Source organism: Mus caroli, unplaced genomic scaffold (genome assembly GCF_978045245.1).
Source record: "Mus caroli unplaced genomic scaffold, Mus_caroli_1 scaffold_7, whole genome shotgun sequence".
Classification (NCBI taxonomy): Eukaryota; Metazoa; Chordata; class Mammalia; order Rodentia; family Muridae; genus Mus; species Mus caroli.
Genome location: NW_028227262.1, coordinates 51,257,820 through 51,271,837, shown reverse-complemented (window position 1 = coordinate 51,271,837; position 14,018 = coordinate 51,257,820). Strand labels below are relative to the sequence as shown.

The 14,018-nt window shown below is 43.8% G+C and overlaps 1 protein-coding gene across 5 annotated transcripts in view; it reads right to left on the bottom strand.

Annotated features, from left to right (window-relative positions):
• Window positions 1-14,018, bottom strand: part of Frmd4b (FERM domain containing 4B) — a 246,580-nt gene that overhangs the window by 119,146 nt on the left and 113,416 nt on the right. For all 5 annotated transcript variants that reach the window (XM_085840234.1, XM_085840236.1, XM_085840232.1 and 2 more), the window contains exon 4: window positions 7,696-7,788. In XM_085840234.1, the coding sequence (XP_085696360.1) occupies window positions 7,696-7,788 (93 nt within the window). The remainder of the gene's footprint in view (window positions 1-7,695; window positions 7,789-14,018) is intronic.

Below are 14,018 nucleotides of genomic sequence, written 5' to 3'. Positions count from 1 at the left end.
TTTTTTTAATCTAGCAGAGTAGTGAAGCCCACTGCTGCAGTTGTGATGTTCCCTAGAGCAGAACTTCTTCCTTTTACTTTTTATGTTTGAGACAAGGTCTCACTATGCAGCCTAGGCTGCCCTTGAACTCTTGAAGATCCTCTTTCTTTGACCTCTTGAGTGCTGGGATTAGAGATTGTGTGTGCTGCCATTGCTAGTCCTTGCACCTCTCACTCCAGAGGCCTAACCTGCCCACAGCAGGCCAGAGGTGGATGGCAAAGCACATAGTATGCCGTAAGCCTTTAAAGGCTTCTTGTTTTCAATAGCAAACAAAATGCTAGCAGTTTCCCCTCACATTTCCTAACAGAATTCTCTTCCAAGCTGAGGAGTATTCAGTCCTGAGTGTCTCCAGCAATGTTTGGAGTGCCAGAGAAAGGATGCGATGAGTCAGGCACAGAGCGAACATGAAGGAAGGAAGGGAAAAGAAAAAGGCCCACAGGAAAGGAATGGTGAGCCTAAGAACTATTGTGGATAAGGCTGGTGAAAGGTACTGAGGTCCCAGTGGGTGGATCAGGGTGGTACCAGCCTGCACCACCCCCCGCTGCTGCCCTCCCCTGAGGGATTGGGAACCTTTCCAGTGAGGTCAGGCAAGTCTCTGCACTCCTGATTCAGGCAGGCTTGTAATAGCTCACTCAGTATCAGCCTTTCAAATGTTCACATCTGGGCTCCATTACCAAAGAGACGTACAAACTTTGCCAAAGATAATTTACAGCGGTAAGATAACAACCCCAGTCAGGGAGGAGAAGTCCCCAGGAAACTGGGGGAGGTTTGTGCCCGCATGGAGATGCTTCACGTTCATAAATTATAGTATGCCCATTCACAAACGGGTCATGTGCATATTGGTTCAAATTTTGTTTGGAAATTTCAAAGCTTTATTTAGTTGTGTGTGTGTGTGTGTGTGTGTGTGTGTGTACGTGCACACACATGTCAGAGGCTAATTATTGGGAGTCCATGCTGTCCTTTAAGCATGTAGATCCTTGGGTTTGAACTCAGGATTGGCAGAAGGTATTTTTACCCTCAAAAGTCCTTACACACATAATTTAACATGTATCTTGGAAGTTTTGTAAATTGTGTGTGTGTAAAACCCTGACATCATAAAGAAAACACTGTGTGCTTCTCCTTCAATTCTTTCCATCCCTCCTCTGTGAGGGAATATCCTGTGTCAGAGATGCCACTTGTGCCACTTCTTTCTCATTGGTGGGGCTGCCATGCCCACCCCAGGAGTAAAGGTGACACACGCCACACATTTAGCCCATGGCCCACTACAGGGCTTGTTACGTCATGGAAAAGAGGAATCCTCTCCACAGAAAAAAGTACATGGTCACTTTCAAGCATTTGGTAAAGTTTTGTAAAGGCATTGCATACACTTGCAGCCTCACAAGACCTTGCTGAAGGTCTCTTCCATCATCTCCTAGAGACTGGAGTGTGTGGGATGCAGTATATTTCCCGCCACTCTCTCACTTTTTTCCAGGATTCGTGCAACTACTTCCTACCTTGGTTCCTTTCAGTGCCCTCTCTGCACCTGCCCCATCCCACTTAACACAGCAGCCCCAGTGAGTTCCTTATAGAAACTGCCTAATAATTCCTCTCTTAAACCCAACAAGCCTCAGTACTGTGCCCCTGAACTCCAAGCTACATCCCCTCCCTCCCTCCCTCCCTCCCTCCCTCCCTCCCTCCCTCCCTCCCTCCCTCCCTCCCTCCCTCCCTCCTTCTCTCCTTTGGGTTCTCTCCAGAAACACAGCTCCCTACCGGCCATGCTCCTACTGCCCAGCCTGCTTACTACCTAGTCTCCTGGCCTGGGATGAACCTTCCCAGAGATCTGATACCTCCTCGCCTTGTCTCCATGTCTTCACCGATAACAGCTTCTGAGATAAGCTATCTTGGACCATTCTGATTAAAACAGCAGACCAACACATCCTCGTTTCCCCCAGAGAGCATTTTCTTTTTTCCAGAATCTCTTACATAGGACAACCTACCCATTCACTTTTTAAATGTCAGTGCCTTCCCAATGGCTGTGGGACCAGGATTCTATCATCATCATTTATCATTGCAGCCCCAGCTCCGGCACAGAACCAGACTCAGGGCATGGACTCAGTAACTACCAGATGAATGGGCACAACGGTAGGCTGTCCACTTTCAGACAAAGATGGCACAGACGTCTCCTTATCCATGATTGTCTCTCCTGAGCAGAAACAGGGCAGAGGCCAGTAAATAATGAATAAAAGGGAGAGGAGAAATGTTTATTCGAGGCTCAGTGTAGCTCCTTCTAGATGGCTTCCTGGCCCTTAATATTTATAAAATGTACCATCTTAAATTGTGAGCTTCTCTCCAGGGTCCATTAGCATCCTTCATACGTGCTGATTCTCTGTTTGTTCAGATAAAACCTGCTTATCACACAGGCATCCAGGAGACAAGGCACAAGGACATCCCCGAGTTATGACTTAACGGAGTTATGATTCACATGGGGAGGATTGGGGGAAGGGGTCCACAACAGAACCCTCTCCCACTGCATACTAGTAGAACCTGGGCCAGGACTGAGGAAAAGGTAGAAGCTTTGGCTCTAAAAGGGAGAGCTAGTGCATCGTTTGAAAATGTTTCCAATATGATTACATTGGGCTCTACTTCTTCTCCCTCTGAGAAAATGAAATACAGCTCACGCCCTCAACTCTTCTCACAGCTTGCTGGTGTCAGCATTTGGGTGTGTCCAATTGTGGCCTTAAGAATGACAGTGATACACATCCTGGCAATGTGTGGCCGCTGGTGGGGATTATTTCTCACCATGTGCCAGCTCACCACCTGGATGGCCATTGTGGTGGCTTGAAAATGTTCAGCGGTGTCTCCTGAATGCTGGGATTAAAGGCGTGTACTACCATCCCTGGGCTTACGTTTTGGTTTTCTTGTTTGTTTTTTTTCCCCAAATAAAACTTGCTCTGTCCTAGGCTGACCTTGAACTCAAAGATCTGCTTGGCTTTGTCTCCTGGAAAGGTGTGTACCATCATGCCTGATCCAAAGCTTTTCATGGCCACTATCTCTCAAGATCAAAAGTGTGACTTCCATTATCCGATAGTAGTTAATTCCAGATTAAAACTCCAAATGAAAACAATAACCACATCATAACTCCTAACATGACATAATATTCCTTGTTCAACTGCAAACATAAACAATAAGCTTAGCTGTGTGGATCTTGCCCTGAGATTACTACTTCCTTAATTTGTTTATCTCCTTGAACACAGGATTCCTCTCCATTTCACTTCCTGGTGTCCCTTTATTACTTGAACCAAGCATTTTGTAGTTTTCCTTTCTAAGCTTGCTACACTTGATCAAAATGTTCTTCATGAGAGTCAGCCAGAGGACAAAGTCTATGCTGAGTTTTTTCGAAACTTCTGTTATCAATGCAATTAATATGATTCTCTTCAGCTTAGACTTAGCCTCAGGCAGACTCTTCAGACAAGGGCAAAAAGCAGCCACATTCTTCACCAAGATGCCACAAAACAGTCTTTAGGCTACATATTAACATTCTTTTCCTCTGAAACCTCTTGAGCCTGGCCCTCATAGTTCAAATCACCCTACGCACCAATGTCTTCCATATTCCTACTAGGATGGCCCATTGAGGCCCACTTAAAGTATTCTAGTGCTTTCCAAATCCAAAGTCCCCAAAATCCACATTTTTCCAAACAAAAGTATGGTCAAGGCTTATCACAGCAATAGCCCCTGGTACCAACTTCTGGTTTAGTTAGGGTTTCCATTGCTGTGAAGAGACACCATGACCAAGGCAATTCTTATAAAGGACAACATTTAATTGGGGCTGGCTTACATTTTCAGACATGCAGTCCATTATTATCATGGCAGGAAGCATGGCAAAATTAAGGCAGACATGGTGCTGGAGGAGCCTAGAGTTCTACATTTTCATTGAAAAAAAAGCTAGGAGCAGACTGTCTCCCAGTTATCTAGGAGGAGAGTCTCAAAGCTGATGACCACAGTGATACACTTTCTCCAACAAGGCTACACCTCCTAATAGTGCCACTCCCTGAGCCAAGTGTATTCAAATCACCACAGCCCTGTATGAAGGGCCTCTATGCTCTAATATGCCCTAGCACATTATACTGATGACCATGAATGAAAGACCCCTGTGTTCTGTATCCCAGTATGTTATTGATATTCCTGTGCTCTGTATTTCTAGCACATTACTAGGTGTCCATGCATTATGGCCCCCAGTGTTCTCCCAGCCTATCACCTGCTGTTCACACATGAGGGACCCCTGACAATTTAGATGCCTTTATAGTATTCAAAGATCAAAACAACCAAATACTATCTTTGGTTGCATTTGTGTGTGTGTGTGTGTGTAATATTCCTCACCCCTGCACCCAGAGTTGCTCACTACCAAGTACTCTCACTAAGCAGTCTATGCTGGCTGGCCCGCAAGCCTCAGGAATCCACCAGATTAACTTCACTGGGCCTGGGATTACAAGTAAGCCTAATATTAAAGTTTTTTTTTCTTTTCTTTTCTGTAAAAAAAAAAAAAATCTAAAAATTCTAGTTTGAGTTCCCTGGTTACATTTTCTAGTCAATACAAGCAACCTGACAGGTTCCTTCTTCAGATGGAAATGTCACCAACAATTCTATGTTCTCTAATTGTGGTGTGAGAACCTCTGACAAACAACTGTGACAAACAACTGTGACAAAAGCCATTCACTAGCTGTCCCTGGACTGTGAGCCTCCATTCTGTGACCTCAGTGAAGCCCATTCAGGATTCAGAGAGTTCTACCTTGTGGGCTTCAGCATGATCATTTCTTTAACAGGAGTAACAACTGCCTGCTTTGAAGAATAAAGGCTATGATGATGTCACTGTCTTGTTTGGAGGATGAGTTAAGTGAATCATTAAAGCCTTGATAAGGGTTTCAATTATGCTAGCAGAGAAGAGAAAGTTAACACCAAGCAGCTACAGGACATTTGAGATAACTGCTAAGTAGGGGCCAAAGCCCCAGGAACAAGCCACCGCCAAGTGCTGTGGAATTCCAGGAACCTGCTGCAAAAGATAGCAAGGCCTTGTGGGGGGTTGTCAGGAAGGGGAGGCAGGGTTTGCTCTCTGGAATTTTCAGACACATGCTAGATCTCAGCAGCTGTCGCAGAACAGGCACACAAATGTGGTCACTAAATAAATAGTATTTGTTAAGATTCTCCAAAGACACATTCCTTTGGCTGTACTGTGACACAGCAAAAACGTGGTGAGTGTCCACAAAGATTAATGTGGAAGGAGGCTGACTGGAGTTTAGCATAGCCAGGGGCAGCCCAGAGTTTAGCATAGCCAGGGACAGCCCATGTGTTTGCAGGAGGCTGGCCAGCTGAAGTATGCACAAGCAAAGAAACAGATATTCTCCCCATCCTTAGTAAGATACAAACAGTAAGCCAGTAAACAACCCACCCAGTTATCCCACAAGGTGGGAAAGGGAGGTAAAGGAACTTCCTGTGGAGAGGAACTTCTCATTCATTCTGTGTTTTCAGAGTTTGAAATACTCACAGGGTTAAATAGGAACCTCATTCACACCAACTTTCCCTTCACTTTCTGAATAACCCTAGCCCTAGCCCTAGCCCTAACCCTAACCCTAACCCTAGGGTTAGGGTAAGGGCATTGTTCTCCTTGCTTCTGGTGGGGCCCCCCTTTGCTCACCTCTGGGCACATGTGCCTTACACCATACCCTTTCAGTACTCCAGGTTTTCCTTAGGATCCTTGGACACCTTTCAGCTATGATTTAGACCTATATAAGTCACTTTGGGTACCCTCCTTCTTGAGCGTTAATAATAATGGAAACATTTGGATACTTGTAAACGTTCACCAGGACTTTCTTTGTCTGAACATTATAGGAAGGAGGAGGGAAAGAAGGGGGAGGGGAAGGAGGAGGAGGAGGAGTAAGGAAAAGAAGGGAGGAAGAGGGAAAAGAGGAGGCGAAGGGAGGGAGTAGAGGGGTTGGGGTGGGGTTTCCAACATCATAGTATAAAATGAGATGTATCTTCATTAAAATTCCCCATGATCTTAGACTATGCTTCATGTTGAATTAGTTTAAAATGATTTTACACTTATTTCTTCTGGGTGCGCATGTTTACGTGTATGGGTGCATGCCTGTGGAGGAGAGAGGACAACTGTTGGAGTTTGTTTTCTTCTTTCACTGCTATATAGTGTGTGTGTGTGTGTGTGTAAATCCTGCACCCAGAGTCCCTCACTACTAAGGGCTCTCACTAAGCAGTCTATGCTGGCTGACCAGCAAGCCTCAGGGATCCACCTGTTTTGACTTCACTGGGGCTGGGATTACAAGTGAGCCAGGGATCAAGTTCAGGCAGCACGACTTGGTTGCAAGCGCCTTTCCCAGTGAAGGCATCTGAATCAGCTTTATGAAAATAACTTTGGTTTATAAACAATCTACCAGCAATACAAAGTTGTGGCAAAGCTGTCCATCGGGTTTAAAGTGGGGGCAGGCTACAAGAACAGGAGCCGTGGTCTCCATTGGCAGTGTTTTGTATCTTAAGCTATGGAGAGGGCAAGAGGGTTGATTAGTCTTTAAATATTCTACTTCTCTTAGGTTGGTAATAATTAATGTTAATATACCTTCCTGGTGGGCCAGTTCTGAGAAAATCCTTGATTTAGCTAAAGGCATGGGTCTTAGGACTTTGCTGAGGGGCTTTCCCAAACAGAGATCACAGGACATGGCACGGGTCAGGAGAGTTCTCCTTGTCCATCTCTGCAGGAGACGATTTGGATCTTTGAGCGGTTGGGATAATTCTTTCCTTGTGCAGTTGTTTTGCATTGTATCTTTGATTTCAATTAAGACATGGAATTACATGAAACTTAGTTGTTTCAACATCTCCAGCACACATTATTCCCAGCATTAAGTAGAATAGTAAATGTTTGCCAGATTTCAGATTTGAAGAATCCTAATGGCTTATTGAATTAGGAAAAAACAAAACAAAACAAAAGACCCCAGGCTTAACATTAAAATAAATCTCTCAGGTTCCTCAGCCTTCCATTTACTCTAAGAGTCGTTGAGGAATAAAGCAGGATGCTTCTCTCCTTTATCTTCAAAGAAAACAACTCTACATAATCTCTATGGTAACCTAAACCAAGACGGTAGGCAATCTCTTTCTCATGGTAATGTTCTCATAGGGTCTTTTCTCTTCTTACTCACTGTCTTAGTCAGGGTTTCTATTCCTGCACAAACATCATGACCAAGAAGCAAGTTGGGGAGGAAAGAGTTTATTCAGCTTATACTTCCATACTGCTGTTCATCACCAAGGAAGTTAGGACTGGAACTCAAACAGGTCAGGGAGCAGGAGCTGATGCAGAGGCCATGGAGGGATGTTCTTTACTGGCTTGCCTCCCCTGGCTTGCTCAGTCTGCTCTCTTATAGAACCCAAGACTACCAGCCCAGAGATGGTCCCACCCACAAGGGACCTTTCCCCGTTGATCACTAATTGAGAAAATGCCTTTACAGTTGAATCTCATGGAGGCATTTCCTCAACTGAAGCTCGTTTCTCTGTGATAACTCCAGCTGTGTCAAGCTGACACAAAACTAGCCAGTACACTCACTATCTCTGATTTCTAGACACCTTGAAAAATAAAAATAAACAAAAAAGGAGTCGAAGGCTGGATGCACTCACGCGTACCTGACAGCGAAGTGCAGAAGAGTTGGGCCGGGCTTCTTAGGCAAATCATGTTCCAGAACTCTGTGGTCCAGCTGCAACCAGTTCTCTTGACCCCTGCAAGAACAAAGCAAAGGCAGAGGATGACACAGAACGTTCAGCAACACTCGGTGCTGGCACAGCTGCCTGGAAACACTCACACTCTCACACCAGGCACGGAAGACAACGGGGCCGTGAGGCCACTTCAGCAATGTCTGGCACACCTATTGTACCTGTCTACTTGTGAGCTAGAATTTCCAACTGGAGAAGCTTGTCAAGAGGAACTTGCACATTAAAAAAAAAAGACCCATATATAAAAGTCACTCACTTTGATAGTCAAAACTCTTGAAATAATCTAAATACTTACAGGGTATTGTTAAAATAATTACCTAAATTTGTACAGACAAAGGCAATGTGGTAATAAAACAAGCTTGCAAAGTTGCTTGGAACAATTTTCGAGATACAAATCTTAAATTAAAGAGAAAAAAAATAAGAGCAAGATTCCCTGGGCCTAGTGATGCACACCTTTAATCCCAGCATGGGGAGCGGGTGGGCAGAAGCAAGTGGATCTCTGGGAGTTTGAGGCTAGCATTGTCTATACGAGTCTGGGCCAGCTAGGACTACTCAGTAAGACCTCATCTCAAATAAAATAAATGAACAAATAAACAAACACTTAAAATTTTAATAAAAAAGTAACAGTAAGTATAATATATTACCTATACTGCCTTTTGTTTATGGAAACAAAGGCTTGCTATAACCTAGGTTTGCTCTACCATGTCCAGCTTGCCCAGTTTTTAACCAATGGAAATCCATATATATTGCATGCACATATTTATAAAAACTGAGAGAATAAATAAGAGATGGAAAATGCTTCGGGAGGTTAAGACACTGAGCAACACTAAAATAATCTTTATACACATATATAAAAGGTTAAATGTGACACGTTTTAGTCAAGAAGGAGGAAGATTCCAGTTTAATAAAACAAAGGGGACTCAAACACAGCAGTAGAATTTCCAGTGTATGCACAGGCCGGCGCTCTTCTGCAGCTCTTTCTGTGGACACATGACTTAGAGATGTTTAAATATTTACTCCCAAGCCTCATCAGTTCACAGGTATAAACAGTTCTCTCAAGACCTTGACCTTTCTGGCTTGACGCTTTGGGGATTGTTTATATGACTTCCAACGCTGTTCAACTGGCCTATCCATCTTAAAGCCTCCTTGAATGTGCTTATACTAATTCCAGTTTCAGAACACATTTCTGGTGGTGGGAAGGGGATGTCAAATTCCAGCAAAATCCGTTATAAGCTAGAAAACATTTTCCAGCCTATTTTGGTCCTTGAATAAATAATTAAAGGACAAACCCAGGAAATTCCAAGCTGTCATTCAGTTTAAGTAGATAGAAAAGGGGGCTGGAGAGAGGGCTCGGCAGAAGCAAACACTGGCTGCTCTTGCACAGGACCTGGGGTTCGGTTCTTAGCACCTACACGGTGGCTCATAACCAATCATATGGGGGTTCCAATGCCTCCTTCTGTTCTCCATGGGCACTCCATACACATGGTGCATATACACACATGCAGGCAAATATGTTTACACATAATAGTTTAAAAAAGTTAGCAACAAGGCAAATGGGAAAGCTGGGCTCAAATAGTAACAGTATAAATAAGAACAGCTGGGGCTGGAGAGATTGCTCAGTGGTTAAGAGCACTGACTGCTCTTCCAGAGATCCTGAGTTCAATTCCCAGCAACCACATGGTGGCTCACAAGTATCTGTAATGGGATCTGATGCCCTCTTCTGGTGGGTCTGAAGAGAGCTACAGAAATACACAAATACACATACACAAATAAATAAATCTTTTTAAAAAGATGATAAGAGCTACTCTTTATTAAGCAAGCACTTTTTGTCAACTCTTAGGTCTTAGGTAGCCCATGTGTCTAGAAATGAGCTTAGGCTAGACTATAAAAAGGATTTCTTCTGGTGGTCAGGTCAGATCAGATAAAAGCCAGTATGACCTGGACATTTGTAAAACAAGTCCTCTCCTGCCCATACAAAGGAGTTATTATCCTGGCTCCTGTCAGAAAGGAAATGGCTCTCCATTGATGTACTCTTAGTCGCGCATCAAAACCCAGGCTGTCCTCCAAGTCCCTCAGTCCACACTTACAAGTCCCTGCTATATATTTAAAGGTCTAGGCTAGCCTCCTTGCCCTTCTGTCTTCACAGCTACTTGTCTTCATGGCCCACATGATTGTCTGCTGCCCCTGATCTACGTCACTCACTAGCTTCTCTCATAGACAACCCTGGCCATGTCCAGTCTACTTCTTTTTCTCTCTGCTCTGGACTTCTCCTGATACCTCTGGACATTTCCTCGTTCTTATTCACAGAAATACCCTTACTCCTAACCATACTGTGGAACAGCCATTCCAGTGGTTTCTTTACTGCCTCCCATCATATACATCAACCAAGTTGGAAGTCTTTCTTTATTAATGTTATCTTTTATAGTAAATATGCAAGACAAACGTCAGGGCTGGGAATTTGAACCCAGAGCTCTCAATATGGGATAAATGATACCAGAGGACTTCCTACCTTATACAGTACGGGGCTCAGTTTCTGTGTGTTTGTTTCTATAGTTACAAGATATGGCTGCTGGGAACTGGGAACTGTCTCAAGATTTTCTTGGTGGAACTTTGGGAAAGTTTTCTTAGAATCAGTGAAAAAAAAAGAAAAAAAAACTAAAACAAAAAGCAAAAGTTAAAGGATTCTTACATTATATTTTGTCATGTTTAATGTGAGACTTATGGACACTTCAGCTTCAAAGCTGTTAAAGATACACGGCACATAAGTTTTAACCCTTTCAAGGTTCCATATAGCAGATAAGACTAACTTTGAATTCTTCCGCCTTCTCCCTTCCCTCTTCCTCCCTGCTTCCCTCCCCATTTCCTTTCCCCTCCCTCATTCTATTCTTTTCTTTGGGAGAGATATTGAAAGAGGATCTCACCGTGCAGCCAGGATGGCCTTGCACATCAATCCTTCTGCCTCTAGAGGGTGTGAGACACCATCACACCCTCTAGAGGCATGTCCTTTATTCTTTACACAGATGTGGCATGATTTAAGATGTGTAACATGTTTTCTATGAGCCTGCATAGAACCTTGTGTAGGAATGAATGAGGAGAGTGCACACCACACACACAGCATATTGCCATCGGATTGGACACGGAAGCAGGGGCAAGCCGTAATTAAACATGGAGGAAAAGTTTAATGTAGTATTCCAGCCAGAGACTGCCCCATCTGGGCACCAAACCCAGACACTATTGTGGATGCCAACAAGTGCTTGCTGACAGGAGCCTGATATAGCTGTCTCCTGAGAGGCTTTGCCAGTGCCTGACAAATAAAGAGGTGGATGCTCTCAGTCAACCATTGGACTGAGCACAGGGTCCCCAATGGAGGAGCTAGAAAAAGGACCAAAGAAGCTGAAGGAGCTTGCAGCCCCATAGGAGGAACAACAATATGAACCAACCAGTACCTCCAGAGCTCCCAGGGACTAAACCACCAACCAAAGAGTACACATGGTGGGACCCATGGCTACAGCTGCATATGTAGCAGAGGTTGGCCTTGTTGGATATCAATGGAAGGAGAGGCCCTTGGTCCCGAGAAGGCTCAATGCCCCAGTATAGGGGGATGCCAGGACAGGGAAGGAGGAGTGGGTGGTTTAGTGATGGGGAGGGGTGGGGGGAGGAATGGGAAAGGGGATTTCCAGAGGGAAAACCAGGAAAGGGGATAACATTTGAAATATAAATAAAGGAAATATCTTTTAAAAAAAGCTATAAAAAATTCTGGACGGATATAGAACAAGGTGTGGGTTCTGGTTACCTCTTTGGACAGTCAGAGTGGGGAGATCTGCCCTTAACCACAATAAATACTCCAAGGAGATAGTCATGTCTATGTAATAGAAATATACCTTTAGAGAAAAAGCACCGGGGCAGCTAGGGCGCAGGGTCGGCTGACACTCGCCAGCTACCCACAACACCCGCCACAGGATCTTAAGACTTCTGGTGAGTGGAACACAGCTTCTGCTCCAATCCAATTGCAAGCGGGACCAGAGACTGCATTAGTTAGGGAAGCAGAAACCGGCCTGAGTAGGGCCACAGGCCTCATCCGGCCGGATCAGCACAGGGGTAGCTTGAGCGCAGGGTCGCCTGACACCCGCCAGCTACCCACAACACCCGCCACAGGATCTTAAGACTTCTGGTGAGTGGAACACAGCTTCTGCTCCAATCCAATTGCAAGCGGGACCAGAGACTGCATTAGTTAGGGAAGCAGAAAACTGGCCTGAGTAGGACCACAGGCCTCTTCCGGCTGGACCAGCACCGGGGTACCGCCAGCTACCCACGACCCCCGCCGCAGGATTTTGAGACTGCTGGTGAGTGGAACACAGCTTCTGCTCCAATCTTTAAACAGTGACAACGATAACAACTAACCCCAGAGATTACCAGATGGCGAAAGGTAAACGTAATAATCTTACTAACAGAAACCAAGACCACTCACCATCATCAGAACCCAGCACCCCCACTTCGCCCAGTCCAGGGCACCCCAACACACCGGAAAAGCTAGACACGGATCTAAAAGCATATCTCATGATGATGGTAGAGGACATCAAGAAGGACTTTAATAACTCACTTAAAGAATTACAGGAGAACATGGCTAAAGAGTTACAAGTCCTTAAAGAAAAACAGGATAACACAATCAAACAGGTAGAAGTCCTTAAAGAAAAACAGGATAACACAATCAAACAGGTAGAAGTCCTTAAAGAAAAACAGGAAAACACATCCAAACAGATGATGGAAATGAACAAAACCATACTAGACCTAAAAAGGGAAGTAGACACAATAAAGAAAACCCAAAATGAGGCAACACTGGAGATAGAAACCCTAGGAAAGAAATCTGGAACCATAGATACGAGCATCAGCAACAGAATACAAGAGATGGAAGAGAGAATCTCAGGTGCAGAAGATTCCATAGAGAACATCGGCACAAAATCAAGGAAAATGTAAAATGCAAAAAGATCCTAACTCAAAACATCCAAGAAATACAGGACACAATGAGAAGACCAAACCTACGGATAATAGGAGTGGATGAGAATGAAGATTTTCAACTCAAAGGACCAGCAAACATCTTCAACAAAATTATAGAAGAAAACTTCCCAAATCTAAAGAAAGAGATGCCCATGAACATACAAGAAGCCTACAGAACTCCAAATAGACTGGACCAGAAAAGAAATACCTCCCGACATATAATAATCAGAACAACAAATGCTCTAAATAAAGATAGAATACTAAAAGCAGTAAGAGAAAAAGGCCAAGTAACATATAAAGGCAAGCCTATCAGAATTACACCAGATTTTTCACCAGAGACTATGAAAGCCAGAAGATCCTGGACGGATGTTATACAGACACTAAAAGAACACAAATTCCAGCCCAGGCTACTATACCCAGCCAAACTCTCAATTAACATAGATGGAGAAACCAAAGTATTCCACGACAAAACCAAATTCACACATTATCTCTCCATGAATCCAACCCTTCAAAGGATAATAACAGAAAAAAACCAATACAAGGACAGGAACCACGCCCTAGAAACAACAAGAAGGTAATCCCTCAACAAACCTAAAAGAAGACAGCCACAAGAACAGAATGCCAACTTTAACAACAAAAATAACAGGAAACAACAATTACTTTTCCTTAATATCAATGGACTCAACTCCCCGATAAAAAGACATAGACTAACAAACTGGCTACACAAACAAGACCCAACATTTTGCTGCTTACAGGAAACTCATCTCAGAGAAAAAGATAGACACTACCTCAGAATGAAAGGCTGGAAAACAATTTTCCAAGCAAATGGTATGAAGAAACAAGCTGGAGTAGCCATTCTAATATCTGATAAGATTGACTTCCAACCCAAAGTCATTAAAAAAGACAGGGAGGGACACTTCATACTCATCAAAGGTAAAATCCTCCAAGAGGAACTATCAATCCTGAATATCTATGCTCCAAATACAAAGGCAGCCACATTCATTAAAGAAACTTTAGTAAATCTCAAAGCACACATTGCACCTCATACAATAATAGTGGGAGACTTCAACACACCACTTTCACCAATGGACAGATCATGGAAACAGAAACTAAACAGGGACACAGAGAAACTAAGAGAAATTATGAATCAAATGGATCTGGCAGATATCTACAGAACATTCTATCCTAAAACAAAAGGATATACCTTCTTCTCAGCACCTCATGGCACCTTCTCCAAAATT